The sequence below is a fragment of the Clupea harengus genome, chromosome 24 (assembly GCF_900700415.2).
Source record: "Clupea harengus chromosome 24, Ch_v2.0.2, whole genome shotgun sequence".
Taxonomy (NCBI): Eukaryota; Metazoa; Chordata; class Actinopteri; order Clupeiformes; family Clupeidae; genus Clupea; species Clupea harengus.
Genome location: NC_045175.1, coordinates 10645603 through 10663688, shown reverse-complemented (window position 1 = coordinate 10663688; position 18086 = coordinate 10645603). Strand labels below are relative to the sequence as shown.

General features: G+C 42.3%; 1 protein-coding gene across 1 annotated transcript; it reads left to right on the top strand.

Annotated features, from left to right (window-relative positions):
* The first annotated feature begins 3947 nt into the window (after positions 1 to 3947).
* Positions 3948 to 8421, top strand: LOC105894882 (GTPase IMAP family member 7-like). The gene is made up of 4 exons (XM_042703469.1): positions 3948 to 3962; positions 5428 to 5467; positions 6983 to 7984; positions 8189 to 8421. Exons 1-4 carry the CDS (start codon positions 3948 to 3950, stop codon positions 8419 to 8421), a joined length of 1290 nt encoding a protein of 429 aa, XP_042559403.1.
* The last annotated feature ends 9665 nt before the right edge of the window (positions 8422 to 18086 follow it).

Here is an 18086-nt window from a genome sequence, read left to right as displayed (position 1 = left end):
CAAAACCTTTATTCTGCGGTCGGTGAACCATTTTTGTGTTGATTTTGAGGTGTGCTTCGGATCATTGACCTGCTGGAAGGTCCAACCACAGCCCATTTTAAGCTTACTGGAGGGGGCTGTTAGGTTTTCATTTAATATCTGCTGGTATTTGATGGAGTCCATGATACCATGTATCCTAACAAGATGTCCAGGGCCTTTGGAAGAAAAACAGCCCCACAACATCAAAGATCCGCCACCATACTTCACATTGGGTATGGGGGTCTTTTCTGTATGGCTATGTTTCTGTCTACGCCAAAACCACCTTTGATGTTTGTTGCCAAAAAGCTTTATTTTGGTCTCATCTGACCATATAACTCGGCCCCATTGAAAGTCTGACTTACATTTGGCAAACTGTAGGCGCTTTAGTTTGTAGTTGATTTACAGCAGAGGCTTTTTTCTGGCAACCCTCCAAAACAACTTGTGGTGATGTAGGTGGCGTCTGATGGTAGTTTTGGAGACTTTCTGACCCCAAGACTCAACTCACCTCTACAATTCTCCAGCTGTGATCCTTGGAAATTCTTTTTCCAGTTGAACCATCCTCACGGTGCGTGGGGTCAATGTACACACACGTCCCCTTCCAGGCTGATTCTTAACATCTCCTGTCGCTTTAAACTTCTAAATTATTTCCATGATAGTGGAAATGGGTATTTTCAACTCTTTAGAGATTTTCTTGTGTCCATTTCTTGATTTGTGCAGCTCCACAACTTTCTGTCGCACATCGTCACTGTGTTCTTGGGTCTTTCCCATAGTGATGAATGACTAATGGAATTTGGCCTGTGTCACCTCATATTTGTACGCCAGTGGAACAGGAAGTCATGGTTGACCTCTTGAGTTCCTTATCAAACAGGTGAACTTAAAAATGTAAAACATGACTGGAAATATACTTCAGTTAGATTTTAATTATAAGATTTTTCTAGGGGTGCCAATAATTGTGGCACACATGTTTTGGGGAAAAATATTTATTTAATGTCAACAGTTTTTTTTTCTTTCAATAATTTTACTTCAATGAAAAGGTAAGATTTTTGTGAATATTTTGAGTGAAAGACCAAGAGGATAAACAGCAAAGACATATTTTTTTATACCCTGTTTTGCTCATATTCACTAGGGGTGCCAATAATTGTGGAGGGCACTGTATGTAGGCTGCAATATATGTGTACATCAGACACCTCAACTTAATGACTGGCTTCCTATTTAACCCCTGTGTAACAAAGACAAATGTAAAGTCTCCTAAAGCCGCTTGCAGTAGCATTATCTCGGGTAGAGTATCTCCTTTTGTGGGTGGATGAGACTTAGAAAATTATGTAAAAGCAGATAAAGGAGGTGTGCCACGAGCACACACACGCAGAGGTTCAGACTGCTTTTCTGGAAACCAACTGGGCAGCGTTCCAGTTTGAGTTTGAGTTTGACTTCAGTTAAGCCAAGCTAAGTTCCCCGTTGCCGCCCCTGGCAACAGGGCAAAGGTCAACACACAGACGCTCAGGAAAATCAGGTCAGCTGCCACGGCAACCGTGTTCAGCAAGTCCAGGACTGCATTAGACTGAGGGGATGAAAAACACTTCTGAGGATCAGATGACTATGATAAATAATACACAAAATAAAAACATTATTAACTGACTACAAATTACATTACAAGTCCTCAGGTCTGTAATCTTTTATCTGTTTCCAAAACTGTCCTATGGAAGAAAGACCAGGGGAACACCGTAGTTAATCAGGTGCAGGTATTTCCACCAGGTCTCCTGACCTCTGTAGACTCAAAGTGGAGGACGCCAACAGGGACCTGACACAGCACCTGGCAGGGAAAACTAGCATAGGACTTTGCTTTTTGTAGATAAGCTTTTTATTGGGAGTCATATAGATTCAAATACGTTGTTTTCTCTTTCAGATAATACACATTTCAGATAAGAATATGTTGCAGTTAGCTTAAAGGTGAGATAGAGGATGGCAGCAGGAACCATACACAGCACCTGACAGGGCAAAAACTGCAGCACTAACAGTCTCCAACATGAACATATTCAGGGATGATTGTGTGACTGGTGAGGTTCAGAACCTCCATTGGCTCACTCTTAATCATCCTTAAATTATACTCAGAACCTGACACTGAAAAAGACAAAGTACTAATCACAGGGTTGGCTGTCTGAGCCACCAGCTGGAAACACAAAGCTCTACTGATACTAGTGCACTATATCTATATCTATAGCTCTTGTATGCTGTAGTACTATACTATAATTATATTTGACAGGGCATCAAGCACAGATGGGAGAAAAACTCTATTTTGAATGTTTTTTTATCAGGAAGTGTAAGTAAATTTGTATTGTAAGAAAAGAAAATCCAAAATAGCAGAATGTCTGTGGGTATTCATACACAGTGTCTGTGTATCTCAGTATCTGGGACACTGTTCAAGTCCCTGTTCTGACTATGGAATATGACCTCTAGGACTGGGCTTCCTTGTATAACAAAGAGTAAAATCTCTGCACATACAATTATAGTAAATACTTTTGTCATTAATATTAATGTAGTCAGTGTAGGCCTTCATCCATTATGCATTGTCTTCAGGGGCGTAACTAAAGGGGGTGCAGCAGGTGCGGCTGCACCTGGGCCCGTGGGTCTTGGGGGCCCGTAGCCAGGGGGTTTTCGTGCCCAAGAAAAATATCTGCGCAGGGGAGGGTTAATGACATACAAAACAAAAAAGCCAGAGTACTGTACGTCCAAGTATCTACTGTATGTAGGCTGCAATATATGTGTACATCAGACACCTCAACTTAATGACTGGCTTCCTATTTAACCCCTGTGTAACAAAGACAAATGTAAAGTCTCCTAAAGCCGCTTGCAGTAGCATTATCTCTGGTAGAGTATCTCCTTTTGTGGGTGGATGAGACTTAGAAAATTATGTAAAAGCAGATAAAGGAGGTGTGCCACGAGCCGACACACGCAGAGGTTCAGACTGCTTTTCTGGAAACCAACTGGGCAGCGTTCCAGTTTGAGTTTGAGTTTGACTTCAGTTAAGCCAAGCTAAGTTCCCCGTTGCCGCCCCTGGCAACAGGGCAAAGGTCAACACACAGACGCTCAGGAAAATCAGGTCAGCTGCCACGGCAACCGTGTTCAGCAAGTCCAGGACTGCATTAGACTGAGGGGATGAAAAACACTTCTGAGGATCAGATGACTATGATAAATAATACACAAAATAAAAACATTATTAACTGACTACAAATTACATTACAAGTCCTCAGGTCTGTAATCTTTTATCTGTTTCCAAAACTGTCCTATGGAAGAAAGACCTGGGGAACACCGTAGACAATCAGGTGCAGGTATTTCCAGCAGATCTCCTGACCTCTGTAGACTCAAAGTGGAGGATGCCAACAGGGACAGTTTGCTCAGAAACACATATACTGAAAGGGTATGGGCCAAATCCTTTACTCTTAACACACACACACACACATGCAGACATGTCTTCTGAAGTGATCCAACTCTTTTGAGTTAGCTCATTTTAATGCTCAGTCATTAATAATTTTAAAGTTTACCTACCATGGAATTATCAGTGGTGGGACAGAGAGCTATTTTTTAAAACGCCCAAAGAAGAGCTAACTGCATTAAGAATGATGACGATTCAGAATAGAAAGGTGTTAGACCAACTTACAGCTGCGTCAGGAGGGGTGTGTGTCATGGAAGGAGACGCATGCTGCACATACATCCCTGAGAACGAAGAGGATGGTCACACAATAGATACGGGCATACAGGATTTAAACCAATTTGTTAAAGATCTCCAGGAACGACAAACTGCGAGTAATGACTGGTTGGCTGGACTCTTCCCAGGAGTAAAGGCCTGGATAATAACATTACTGGACCCAGTGGTAATGGTATTATACTTGCTGATGTTGATAGCCTGCTGTGTGATTCCATGTGTTAGGGCAATGATAGACTCAACGGTAAGGAAAAGCTTTGGCCAGTATGTCAAACTGCCTCAGGAGGAGGAAATTAAAGATTGGCAACCCCGGGGATATACGATGATGCTGTATGTAACAGTGGTTATGTATGAGCTTAATGTGTGATGCAAAGATTAGTGTAAAAACCCCTTGACTTAAAATACAGCAAAGGCTTTCCAAACAAGACACAATGGAGTCATAGATTAAACCCAGGGGAATTACTGTACTGGAGAAAATGATAAAAAGGCAGGAAATTCATTAGAAATGATGAGAATTGCAAACGTTATTGTGCAAAGCGTGCCATGTGAAATATTGTTTTTTTTGTCCTTGGGAATACAGTGTGCCGGAACAGTGATACTCCCTGGTCTTCTTATCTCTGTAACTCTGTTAAATAGACACTGCCTGTGAGATAATTGCTTTGACGGTCATATACTGCTTGTCACTCTGTGTGTTTCTATCCTTCTGCAGAAGACTAATAAACTCATAACTAATAAATAATTAAAAGACTGATTTTTGCAATAGACTGGTTATTATCAGATTCCCACAATAGTATCTCAGACAGTTAAGTTTTTTACATAATACCTGAAATGAATCACTGGCTTCCGATTTAACCCCTGTGTAGCAAACACAAATGTAAAGTCTTCTAAAGCCGCTTGCAGTAGCATTGTCCCCTCTTAGCTTATCACCTTGTGTGGGTGGATGAGACGCAGGAAATGATGTACAAGCAGATAAAGGAGGTGTGTCACGAGCAGACACACGCAGAGGTTCGGCCCATGCCATTTTAGGGTACTTCTGGGCAGCGTTCCAGTTTCAGTTTGTCTCTCTCCCTCTCTCTATTTAAACTGTTGCATGCCAGCATTACGGCCAGTTGCCATCAGGTGTGCCAGCTGTCAGGATCTCAAACTCAGCCTTCCTCTCACCTGTGAGTATGCTTCATTCACATTCGCTACCTACCTTTACATTTTGGCAATGCAAGACTTTTAGACCTAGTGCCTATTTTGACTGTTTATATTGATAAATACTTTACTATTAACGTTTACGATCACTGAACTAATTAAAGTAATGGTAGAATATAGCTGTCCAAGTATGTGTATAAGAGGTACAACTGAGATGCATACATTTGTGAACATCAGGTAGACAAGGCTGTTTAAAGAAAATAATGCTGGACTTTATTAACTATTAACTTGGTCGTGAAAGCAGGTCATTACATCACTTGTGTTTAAAAGAATACATTGTGTGTGTGTATGAGAGAAAGGGAGACAGAGATCGATAGAGAGAGAGAGAGAGAGAGACAGAGAGAGAGAGACAGAGAGAGAGACAGAGAGAGATCTGCTTGTTTCATCACAACTCGTTAAAATGTATTTGTGCCATAATGTTTCCTAACCAGCTCACACTCTGAGCAAATGCATGTGGGGTTATGTCGGGGAGGCAAGTGGAAAATGACAATTTATCTCTGTTTCCTCTACAGGCTAGATCATTTGGACCTTCCATTAACACTGAAATCATGGGTGAGTTGAGTGGGTTGTACTGTATTTATCTGCAGGTGCAGCAGGTGTTCTAATTTTAAAAGGTCAACTGTCAGAGTATTCACCCCTGTAAGAAATGCAGTGTGCAGTGTGTCAGTATGTCAGGTGACAGATTTGTTTATGTAATATTGTAGTATAGCAAGGGACAAGAGCAACCAATATCTTACATAAGGATATAACCAAATAAGAACAGGTAAAACTAGCTATATGAGTAAAATTGAACTGAATTGAATTGAAAGTGCAGCTTCTAGTGTTTACACTGGATCCATAAAAAGGTTAGAGATGCTGTAAAAACAAATTTAATTGTAAAAGGATAATTCTCCCAAACAAATCTTCTTTCCTTCTTCCACTCTTCTTTCCTTCTTCCAATCTTTTTTCCTTCTTTCACTCTTCTTCTTTTCTTCTTTCCTTCTTCTACTTTTCTTTCCTTTCTTCACTCTTCTTTCTATTCTTCTTTCCTTCTTCCACTCTTCTTTCCTTCTTCCAATCTTTTTTCCTTCTTTCACTCTTCTTCCTTTCTTCTTTCCTTCTTTCACTCTTCTTTCTTTTCTTCTTTCCTTCTTCTACTCTTCTTTCCTTTCTTCACTCTTCTTTATTTTCTTCTTCCACTCTTCTTTCCTTCTTCCGCTCTTCTTTCCTTTCTTTCACTCTTCTTTCTTTTCTTCTTTCCTTCTTCCACTCTTCCTTCCTTCTTCCACTCCTCTTTACTTTCTTCCACTCTTCTTTCCTTCTTTCACTCTTCTTTCCTTTCTTCTTTGCTTCTTCAGTCTTCTTTTTTTTCTTCTTCCTTTCTTAACTTTTGCATTTCAGGCACTGGTATTTCCTTCAGGAAATGCATTTTCTAGTTATAATTATCTGCTATATAATACTTTTTGACATGCCTTGTGCCCACTATTTACGCACTGGTTGTGACAGTAAATAAAATCCAGTAAATGTAAAAAAAAAGTAAATGTCTCATATACTGTTACTGTATTAATATACTGTTGAAAATCTATATCACTGTCCAATCAAAATTCAGTGATTAATCCACCTCACAGTTGAAAAGAACTGAAGGGTTCCAGCCAGTGGCATGAAAACAACGTCAAACCTTAGTTTTTTTGTTACGTATAAAATGCTCTCCTAAAAAGAGTAATTCTAAATAAAAACATTTAAAAAGTACTCCACAAATAATTTATTATAGCCTTTTTCAGGCAAACTGAAATGTTAGGCTAATATAGTTATTTAATATTAATAGACCATTTACAGTGTGATATGAATATGAATTTACAGTGTGATATGAATATGAATTAGATAAGAATTTAAAAGGGAACCATTAGAAAACAGTGCCATGAGAATATATTTTGGAGAGGCTGATACTTCAAAGGATTTAGTTTAATCCTTGCTCTTCGGTACTTACAGACTTATACCAAACCAAAAACATCAGGCTACTAGGCTGATATATAAAATACGTGAATAAAATATATTTACTGTATTTACTGTCTCTGTGTTTTTGTCTAGCTGGATCCCTTCTGCGGATTGTGCTGCTGGGTAAAACAGGCGTGGGGAAGAGTGCCTCTGGGAATACCATCCTGGGCATCGAGGAGTTCGTTGAGGAATCCTCACCTGCATCAGTGACAAGGCAGTGTAAGAAATACAAAACCAAAGTGTCAGGAAGAGAGGTGGAAGTGGTCGACACGCCCGGACTCTTCGACACATCGCTCACCAACGAGCAGCTGAAGGAGGAGATTGGGAAGTGCGTGTACATGACCGTTCCCGGTCCCCATGTTTTCCTGCTGGTGATTAGGCTGGGTGTGAGATTCACCGAAGAGGAACGCAACACCATGAAGTGGATTCAGGAAACCTTCTCCAAGTTGGCTCTGAAATACTCCATGGTTCTATTCACTGGTGGGGACTCCATCAGTATACTGCTGGAGGATTATATAGAGAAAAGCCCACAGCTTAAACAGCTAATTGGAGAGTGTGGGGACAGATACCACGTCTTTGACAACAAGAAGAGAGACCGCACACAGGTGACCCTTCTGCTGGCCAAGATTGATAGGATGGTAGCGACCAATGGTGGAAAGCACTACACCGATCAGATGTACGAGGAGGCCCAGAGAAAGATTGAAGAGGAGAAAGAGAGGAAGAGGAAGGAGGAAGAGAAGAAACGTCAGGAAGCTGAAAGGAAAAGAGAAGAGGAACAGAAGAAGAGAGAGGAGGCCATTCGAAAGGAGTTGGATAGACAAGCGAAAAAGAGACTGGAGGAGGAGAGAAAGAGGATTGAGGAAGTAGGCAGACAGAGGCTGGAGGAGGAGAGAAAGAGGAGGGAGGAGGACAGGAGGGAGTATGAGCGGAGAAGAGAGGAGGAGAGGAAGATGTATCAGGAACAAGAGAAGAGAAGGGAAGATGAAAGGAGGGAGGAGGAGAGGAAAAGAATGGAGGAGAGGAAGGACTGGGAGAGGAAATGCGAGGAGAACAGGAAGATATTTGAGGAACGAGATAAGAGAAGGGAGGAGGAAAGGAGGGAGGAGGGGAGGAAAAGAGAGGAGGAGAGGAAGGACAGGGAGAGGAAATATGAGGAACAAGAGAGGATAAGGGAGAAGGAAAGACAAAGAGAAAAGGAGATGGATGAAAAGAGGAGAAAGCAAGCGGAGGAGACGGAGAAGAACAATAACCCATTACTAATTTTGGGGAAGGCCGTGTTGACGGTTCCTGCTTTTGTAGGTGGAGCAGCAGTTGGGCTGGTTAAGGCAGCAGTGGATGTCCCTGTTGGCATGTTTAAAGGTATGGATGAAGCCATAGGGCATAAAGTAGATAACGTCAAAGGTGTAGATGTTCCGGGAGTTTTTGTGGAAGGAATCGCAGGAGAATTGAAGGGAGGAATTGTGGAGGTCGCAAAGGCCCCAGTAAAAGTCCTAGATGGTGGGTTTGATATGGTTAAAGGTCTTTGGAAATGAAAAAAAGAGATTTTATCTGGTAAAAAACTCTGCTGTCTACAGTCTGCTGTGTTAAATACATCAGATATCATAATGGGCACATTGAAATCCTTTAGACATTAATATCCTTTTGGTAAATTTCAGTTGTATTCTATGTCTACACTAAATGAATGCTCTCATCTTTTTTTTGCATGTTATTAACCTGAGATGGGTGACAGTTTTTGTCCACTTAGTGAAACCAATGCGATCATATTTAGTTATAATTTGTTCTGCTCTTAGGGAAAAAAATATTATCATACTTACTTATTAACTTTCCCATGTTGTTTGTATTGTAGCAGGCAAAAATAAAGCTGTTTCATTCATGAATGTCTTGGTGTCAAATTTCATATTCCTTAACCCCCCCCCCCTCACACACATACACACACACAGAGACACACACACACTAACACTCACACACGCACACACACACACACACACACACACACAAACACACACTCACAGACACTTAGCCTAATACATTATTTATGACACATACAAATAAACACACACACACACACACAGACACACATGCATGTACATGCACACATTGCTTGTGCCATCCTTTCCTAACAAAGAGTTTAGTAGTGCATTTGTGGTGAATGTCAGATTCACCATAAAATCCAAGTGTCCACAACTGGGTGACAATGTTAACATTTTTGCCATGATGGGGACAATACTTTGCAGTAATGTGTTACATAATATTCCTAAAAGCTCTGCAGTTTAGGAGGCTGTCACTCTGCAGGGATTTCCAACCAGAACCACAGCGCCATGTAATGGGCTATTAAGGTAAACACAGTAAACCGAAACAGGCATTCATGCAGTCATATCCTTCCTCTGATGCCACGTCTACCTTAAGACGGGTGTCTCCTTTGTTTTACAGCAGTGAAGGCCAAGTCTCAGTTTGCTCAGAAACATATATACTGAAAGGGTATAGGCCAAATCCTTTACTCTTAACACACACACACACACACTCGCAGACATATCTAATGACTCTTTCTGAAGTGATGTGAGCCAACTCTTTTGAGTTAGTTCATTTTAACGCTCAGTCAAAGACATTGTTTTGTGTTCGAAGACAGGCCTTCTAACATGTTACTGTAAAAACATAATGGTTTACCAAGAAGTGCAAGTGCATTTGTATTGTGAACAAAGAAAATCCAAGAGGCTAAGGAAAATCAGGGCAGCTTCCATGACAACCGTGTTCAGCAAGTCCAGGACTACATTAAAGAGGGGACAAAAAACTTCTGAGGTTCAGATGACAAAATAAAAACATTATTTACTGAATAAAAATGACATTACAAGGCCTCAGGTCTGTAATCTTTTATCTGTTTCCAAAACTGGCCTATGGAAGAAAGCTCAGGGGAACACCGTAGCCAATCAGGTGCAGGTATTTCCACCAGGTTTCCTGACCACTGTAGAATTAAAGTGGAGGAAGCCAACAGGGACCTGACACAGCACCTGGCAGGGAAAACTAGCATAGGACTTTGAATATTGTAGATAAGCTTTTTATGGGAAGTCATTTAGATCCACAGACGTTGTTTTCTCTTTCAGATAATCCATTTCAGATAAGAATATATTGCAGTGAGGTTAGCTTAAAGGTGATATAGAGGATGGCAGCAGGAACACGACACAGCACCTACAGCACTAACAGTCTCCAACATGAACATAAAGTCTCTGCTTGCACTGTGAAACAAAAACCTTACATTTTTGATGGAATTGATTCGGGAATATAAAAGAAATTGTGAATGTATTCAGGGATGATTGTGTGACTGGTATTGGTCAGTACCTCCACTGGCTCACTCTTAATTTATACTCAGAACATGACACTGAAACTAAGTACTAGTCACAGGGTTGGCTGTCTGAGCCACCAGCTGTAAACACAAAGCTCTAGTGATACTAATGCACTATATCTATATATATAGCTCTTGTATACTGTAGTACTGTAGTACTATACTATAATTATATTTGGCAGGCCATCAATACACAGATGAGAGAAACACCCTTTTTTATGGATTTTTTTACCAGGAAGTGTAAGTAAGTTTGTATTGTAAGCAAAGAAAATCCAAAATGGCAGAATGTCTGTGGGTATTTATGCACAGTGTCTGTGCATCTCAGTATCTGTGACACTGTTGAGTCACTGTTCTGACTATGGAGCCTGACCTCTAGGACTGGGCTTCCTTGTATAACAAAGATTAACATCTCTGCTTAAAAAAAACCCAGAATAATGTATGTCCATGTATCTATGTAGGCTATAATATCCGTGTACCTCAGACACCTCAACAGAATTTCTGGCTTCCTGTTTAACCCCTGTGTAACAAAGTCAAATATAAAGTCTCCTAAAACCTCTGGCATAGTATCACCTTGTGTGGGTGGATGAGACGCATTAAATTATATACAAGCAGATAAAGGAGGTGCGCCACGAGCATACACACCCAAAGGTTCAGCCCAGGCCAACATTTTATGGTACTTCTTGTAAACACTGTGCTTTTATGTAAACCAACTGGGCAGCGTTCCAGTTTGAGTTTAAACCATATCTAAAACCATTGAGAGGGCAGCTTCCAAACAGGTCACCGAGTTCCTGTCAAAGAACAATCTCCTCGATCCGAACCAGTCTGGATTCAAAAGCGGTCACTCCACCGAAACAGCCCTGTTGTCTGTAATGGAGGCCTTAAAAACAGCTAGAGCAGCAGCTCAATCCTCGGCTCTCGTCCTGCTTGACTTATCAGCTGCGTTTGATACAGTCAACCACCGCATCCTTCTGTCCATACTGTCAAGTATGGGCATTTCTGGCAATGCGCACTCCTGGTTTGAATCCTACCTCACTGGGCGCTCGTTCAACGTGTCATGGCAAGGTCAGCTGTCTGTACCTCACCGCCTCACCACTGGGGTGCCCCAAGGCTCGGTGATGGGACCACTTCTCTTTGCCATTTACACCACCTCGTTGGGCCCTATCATCCGCTCGCATGGTTTTTCCTACCACTTTTATGCCGATGATACTCAACTGTTTCTGTCTTTCCCTCCTGAGGACACCACGGTCTCGGCGCGGATTTCGGACTGTCTCGCTGATATATCCACATGGATGAAAAATCACCACCTTCAGCTGAACCTGGCCAAAACGGAACTGATGGTCTTCCCAGCCAAACAGGTCATCCACCACAACATCAAGATCAATACTGACTCTTTATCTCTTGCTCCATCCAAAACAGCAAGAAACCTCTGGGTCATTATTGATGACCAACTGACCTTCACGGCCCACATCGCCTCTGTCTCCAGGTCGTGCCGCTTTGCGCTGTACAACATCCGCAAAATCAGGCCGTACCTAACCCAGTATGCCACCCAGCTGCTGGTGCAAACCTTGGTGAGCTCCCGCCTTGACTACTGCAACGCCCTCCTAACGGGCCTGCCGGCTTGCGTGGTGAAACCACTACAGATGATCCAGAACGTGGCGGCGCGTCTGGTGTTCAACCAACCGAAAAGGGCACACGTCACCCCGCTACTCATCGAGCTCCACTGGCTGCCAGTAGCTGCTCGCATTAAGTTCAAGTCACTTATGCTTGCCTACAGAGTGCTTACTGGTTCTGCTCCCACCTACCTAAATGCTCTTGTAAGGGCAAATGTTACACCCAGGACGCTGCGCTCGTCTAGTGAGCGTCGTTTGGCACTGCCGTCCGTGCAAGCACGGCAATCCAGACTATTTTCATTTGTAGTTCCACGTTGGTGGAACGAACTGCCTAGTACTACCAGAGCAGGGGCGTCCCTCTCTACCTTCAAGAAGCTTTTGAAGACCCAACTCTTCAGAGAGCACCTCCCCTCCTAACTGGCACCTGACTAGCGCTTAACTTGCACTTCAGCAGTTACATTCCTGCACTTCTTTTTTCCTCTTTTCTAGGTTGTTGTTTTTCTAATTCTCATGTAAAGTAGTATTTATTGTTACACCATGCTTTTTTATTGCTCTTAGCTTGACTGTTCTCTCCCTTGTACGTCGCTTTGGACAAAAGCGTCTGCTAAATGACTAAATGTAAATGTAAATGTAAATGAGTTTGAGTTGAGTTCAGCTGAGCAAAGTTCACTGTCGCTGCCCCTGGCAACAGGGCAAAGGTCAACACACAGAGGCTCAGGAAAACCAGGTCAGCTGCCACGGCAAACGTGTTAAGATTATTACACTGAGGGGACAAAAACACTTCTGAGGTTTGTTATTTTCACTCTTGCGTGTTGTTTTGGAGAGGAACCACCATACGAAGCAATTTGTTGTAACAAGATAAGTTTTACTGGTAGATGCTGGTACAATACAACTCGCTCAACAGACAATCAAGTACAGTCAAGCAAGTTGGAGAATGCATTCTGATCTGATACAGGCGATGCTCAAACTTTTAAGGCCTAATCCTGTGATGTCACTCTGGGCCCCTGGGCCGCCCATCTATCGATCTTAAGATTGTGACATACTGTCTCGTCCACTCTGTACATAGTAATAACACATGATTCTTGTGGTATTTTCCACTTACAGAACTTCTGTTTTTAATCTGCTGACACATCTTTCAGGGAAGCTTTCCCTTATCTGCGCCACAGCCTTGACCATTTATGATTTCTCTTTTCGCTGCCCTTTCTCACAGCCCTATGTCCCCGTTTTAACTTGCTCTCTCGTCTGGCTTTACATTTCCCACGTGAATTTTACTTGCTGTTTCTGACTGATTTTTTCATTTGATTATACTTCATTTGATTTGATACATTTGATAATTCAAATTTATCTTACAGGTTCAGATGACTATAATAAATAATACTGTAAAAACGTATTGGTTTACATAGAAGTGCAAGTAAATTTGTATTGTGAGCAAAGACAATTCAAGAGGCTCAGGAAAACCAGGGCAGCTGCCATGACAACCGTGTTCAGCAAGTCAAGGACTGTGTTAGACTGAGGGGCCAAAAAACTTCTCTGGTTCAGATGACTATAATAAATATTAGACAAAATAAATACATTATTTACTGAATAAAAATGACATTACAAGGTCTCAGGTCTGTAATCTTGTATACTTTTCCAAAAGTGGCCTATGGAAGAAAGCTCAGGGGAACACCGTAGCCAATCAGGTGCAGGTATTTCCACCAGGTCTCCTGACCACTGTAGACTCAAAGTGGAGGACGCCGACAGGGACCTGACACAGCACCTGGCAGGGAAAACTAGCGTAGGACTTTGAATATTGTAGATAGGCTTTTTATGGGAAGTCATTTAGATCCACAGACGTTGTTTTCTCTTTCAGATAATCCATTTCAGATAAGAATATGTTGCAGTGAGGTTAGCTTAAAGGTGATATAGAGGATGGCAGCAGGAACACGACACAGCACCTACAGCACTAACAGTCTCCAACATGAACATAAAGTCTCTGCTTGCACTGTGAAACAAAAACCTTACATTTTTGATGGAATTGATTCGGGAATATAAAAGAAATTGTGAATGTATTCAGGGATGATTGTGTGACTGGTATTGGTCAGTACCTCCACTGGCTCACTCTTAATTTATACTCAGAACATGACACTGAAACTAAGTACTAGTCACAGGGTTGGCTGTCTGAGCCACCAGCTGTAAACACAAAGCTCTAGTGATACTAATGCACTATATCTATATATATAGCTCTTGTATACTGTAGTACTGTAGTACTATACTATAATTATATTTGGCAGGCCATCAATACACAGATGAGAGAAACACCCTTTTTTATGGATTTTTTTACCAGGAAGTGTAAGTAAGTTTGTATTGTAAGCAAAGAAAATCCAAAATGGCAGAATGTCTGTGGGTATTTATGCACAGTGTCTGTGCATCTCAGTATCTGTGACACTGTTGAGTCACTGTTCTGACTATGGAGCCTGACCTCTAGGACTGGGCTTCCTTGTATAACAAAGATTAACATCTCTGCTTAAAAAAAACCCAGAATAATGTATGTCCATGTATCTATGTAGGCTATAATATCCGTGTACCTCAGACACCTCAACAGAATTTCTGGCTTCCTGTTTAACCCCTGTGTAACAAAGTCAAATATAAAGTCTCCTAAAACCTCTGGCATAGTATCACCTTGTGTGGGTGGATGAGACGCATTAAATTATATACAAGCAGATAAAGGAGGTGCGCCACGAGCATACACACCCAAAGGTTCAGCCCAGGCCAACATTTTATGGTACTTCTTGTAAACACTGTGCTTTTATGTAAACCAACTGGGCAGCGTTCCAGTTTGAGTTTAAACCATATCTAAAACCATTGAGAGGGCAGCTTCCAAACAGGTCACCGAGTTCCTGTCAAAGAACAATCTCCTCGATCCGAACCAGTCTGGATTCAAAAGCGGTCACTCCACCGAAACAGCCCTGTTGTCTGTAATGGAGGCCTTAAAAACAGCTAGAGCAGCAGCTCAATCCTCGGCTCTCGTCCTGCTTGACTTATCAGCTGCGTTTGATACAGTCAACCACCGCATCCTTCTGTCCATACTGTCAAGTATGGGCATTTCTGGCAATGCGCACTCCTGGTTTGAATCCTACCTCACTGGGCGCTCGTTCAACGTGTCATGGCAAGGTCAGCTGTCTGTACCTCACCGCCTCACCACTGGGGTGCCCCAAGGCTCGGTGATGGGACCACTTCTCTTTGCCATTTACACCACCTCGTTGGGCCCTATCATCCGCTCGCATGGTTTTTCCTACCACTTTTATGCCGATGATACTCAACTGTTTCTGTCTTTCCCTCCTGAGGACACCACGGTCTCGGCGCGGATTTCGGACTGTCTCGCTGATATATCCACATGGATGAAAAATCACCACCTTCAGCTGAACCTGGCCAAAACGGAACTGATGGTCTTCCCAGCCAAACAGGTCATCCACCACAACATCAAGATCAATACTGACTCTTTATCTCTTGCTCCATCCAAAACAGCAAGAAACCTCGGGGTCATTATTGATGACCAACTGACCTTCACGGCCCACATCGCCTCTGTCTCCAGGTCGTGCCGCTTTGCGCTGTACAACATCCGCAAAATCAGGCCGTACCTAACCCAGTATGCCACCCAGCTGCTGGTGCAAACCTTGGTGAGCTCCCGCCTTGACTACTGCAACGCCCTCCTAACGGGCCTGCCGGCTTGCGTGGTGAAACCACTACAGATGATCCAGAACGTGGCGGCACGTCTGGTGTTCAACCAACCGAAAAGGGCACACGTCACCCCGCTACTCATCGAGCTCCACTGGCTGCCAGTAGCTGCTCGCATTAAGTTCAAGTCACTTATGCTTGCCTACAGAGTGCTTACTGGTTCTGCTCCCACCTACCTAAATGCTCTTGTAAGGGCAAATGTTACACCCAGGACGCTGCGCTCGTCTAGTGAGCGTCGTTTGGCACTGCCGTCCGTGCAAGCACGGCAATCCAGACTATTTTCATTTGTAGTTCCACGTTGGTGGAACGAACTGCCTAGTACTACCAGAGCAGGGGCGTCCCTCTCTACCTTCAAGAAGCTTTTGAAGACCCAACTCTTCAGAGAGCACCTCCCCTCCTAACTGGCACCTGACTAGCGCTTAACTTGCACTTCAGCAGTTACATTCCTGCACTTCTTTTTTCCTCTTTTCTAGGTTGTTGTTTTTCTAATTCTCATGTAAAGTAGTATTTATTGTTACACCATGCTTTTTTATTGCTCTTAGCTTGACTGTTCTCTCCCTTGTACGTCGCTTTGGACAAAAGCGTCTGCTAAATGACTAAATGTAAATGTAAATGTAAATGAGTTTGAGTTGAGTTCAGCTGAGCAAAGTTCACTGTCGCTGCCCCTGGCAACAGAGCAAAGGTCAACACACAGAGGCTCAGGAAAACCAGGTCAGCTGCCACGGCAAACGTGTTAAGATTATTACACTGAGGGGACAAAAACACTTCTGAGGTTTGTTATTTTCACTCTTGCGTGTTGTTTTGGAGAGGAACCACCATACGAAGCAATTTGTTGTAACAAGATAAGTTTTACTGGTAGATGCTGGTACAATACAACTCGCTCAACAGACAATCAAGTACAGTCAAGCAAGTTGGAGAATGCATTCTGATCTGATACAGGCGATGCTCAAACTTTTAAGGCCTAATCCTGTGATGTCACTCTGGGCCCCTGGGCCGCCCATCTATCGATCTTAAGATTGTGACATACTGTCTCGTCCACTCTGTACATAGCAATAACACATGATTCTTGTGGTATTTTCCACTTACAGAACTTCTGTTTTTAATCTGCTGACACATCTTTCAGGGAAGCTTTCCCTTATCTGCGCCACAGCCTTGACCATTTATGATTTCTCTTTTCGCTGCCCTTTCTCACAGCCCTATGTCCCCGTTTTAACTTGCTCTCTCGTCTGGCTTTACATTTCCCACGTGAATTTTACTTGCTGTTTCTGACTGATTTTTTCATTTGATTATACTTCATTTGATTTGATATGATTTGATACATTTGATAATTCAAATTTATCTTACAGGTTCAGATGACTATAATAAATAATACTGTAAAAACGTATTGGTTTACATAGAAGTGCAAGTAAATTTGTATTGTGAGCAAAGACAATTCAAGAGGCTCAGGAAAACCAGGGCAGCTGCCATGACAACCGTGTTCAGCAAGTCAAGGACTGTGTTAGACTGAGGGGCCAAAAAACTTCTCTGGTTCAGATGACTATAATAAATATTAGACAAAATAAATACATTATTTACTGAATAAAAATGACATTACAAGGTCTCAGGTCTGTAATCTTGTATACTTTTCCAAAAGTGGCCTATGGAAGAAAGCTCAGGGGAACACCGTAGCCAATCAGGTGCAGGTATTTCCACCAGGTCTCCTGACCACTGTAGACTCAAAGTGGAGGAAGCCGACAGGGACCTGACACAGCACCTGGCAGGGAAAACTAGCATAGGACTTTGAATATTGTAGATAGGCTTTTTATGGGAAGTCATTTAGATCCACAGACATTTTTTCTTTCAGATAATACATTTCAGGTAAGAATATGTTGCAGTGATGTTAACTTAAAGGTGAGATAGAGGATACCAGCAGAAACCAGACACAGCACCTGACAGGGCAAAAACTGCAGCACTAACAGTCTCCAACATGAACATAAAGTCTCTACTTGCACTGTGAAACAGAAACCCTAAAAATGTGATGGAATTGTATCGGGGATATTTTTTTTTTTAAATGTGAATGTATTCAGGGATGATTGTGTGATTTTGTATTGTAAGCAAAGAAAATCCAAAATGGCAGAATGTCTGTAGGTGTTTATGCACAGTGTCTGGGACACTGTTTAAGTCCATGTTCTGCCTATGGAGCCTGAAACCCTATGACTGGATTTTTGATTTTAGCAGAGATTTAACCCTTTGTTATTCAGGGGTAAAGAAGGAAGCCCAGAGTACTGTATGTCCAAAACATCTATGTAGGAAGGGGGCGGAGATCCCGGGGGGAACACAGGGGACGTGTCCCCCCCCTTCCATAAAGGTACCCCCCCAAAAAATTCTTTTTTTTTTTAATAATATAGTAATATTAAATGAAAGCACAACACAAGCAGGGTTAATTATACACGTAAAACAATGTGTTTTTTTAAGTGTTGAACAATCATGAACCACCCTACTCCTCAAAGTGGTTTGGTCCACATGCTGTTTCCAACGGGTGGGGCTACCGACA

Bases quoted from the DNA above. Each gene is read 5' to 3' on its own strand.
- LOC105894882 (XM_042703469.1), top strand. The intron at 5,468-6,982 runs GTGAGTTGAGTG...GTTTTTGTCTAG, and splicing joins CATTAACACTGAAATCATGG to CTGGATCCCTTCTGCGGATT. The intron at 7,985-8,188 runs GGAGGGAGGAGG...CTGCTTTTGTAG, and splicing joins TAAGAGAAGGGAGGAGGAAA to GTGGAGCAGCAGTTGGGCTG.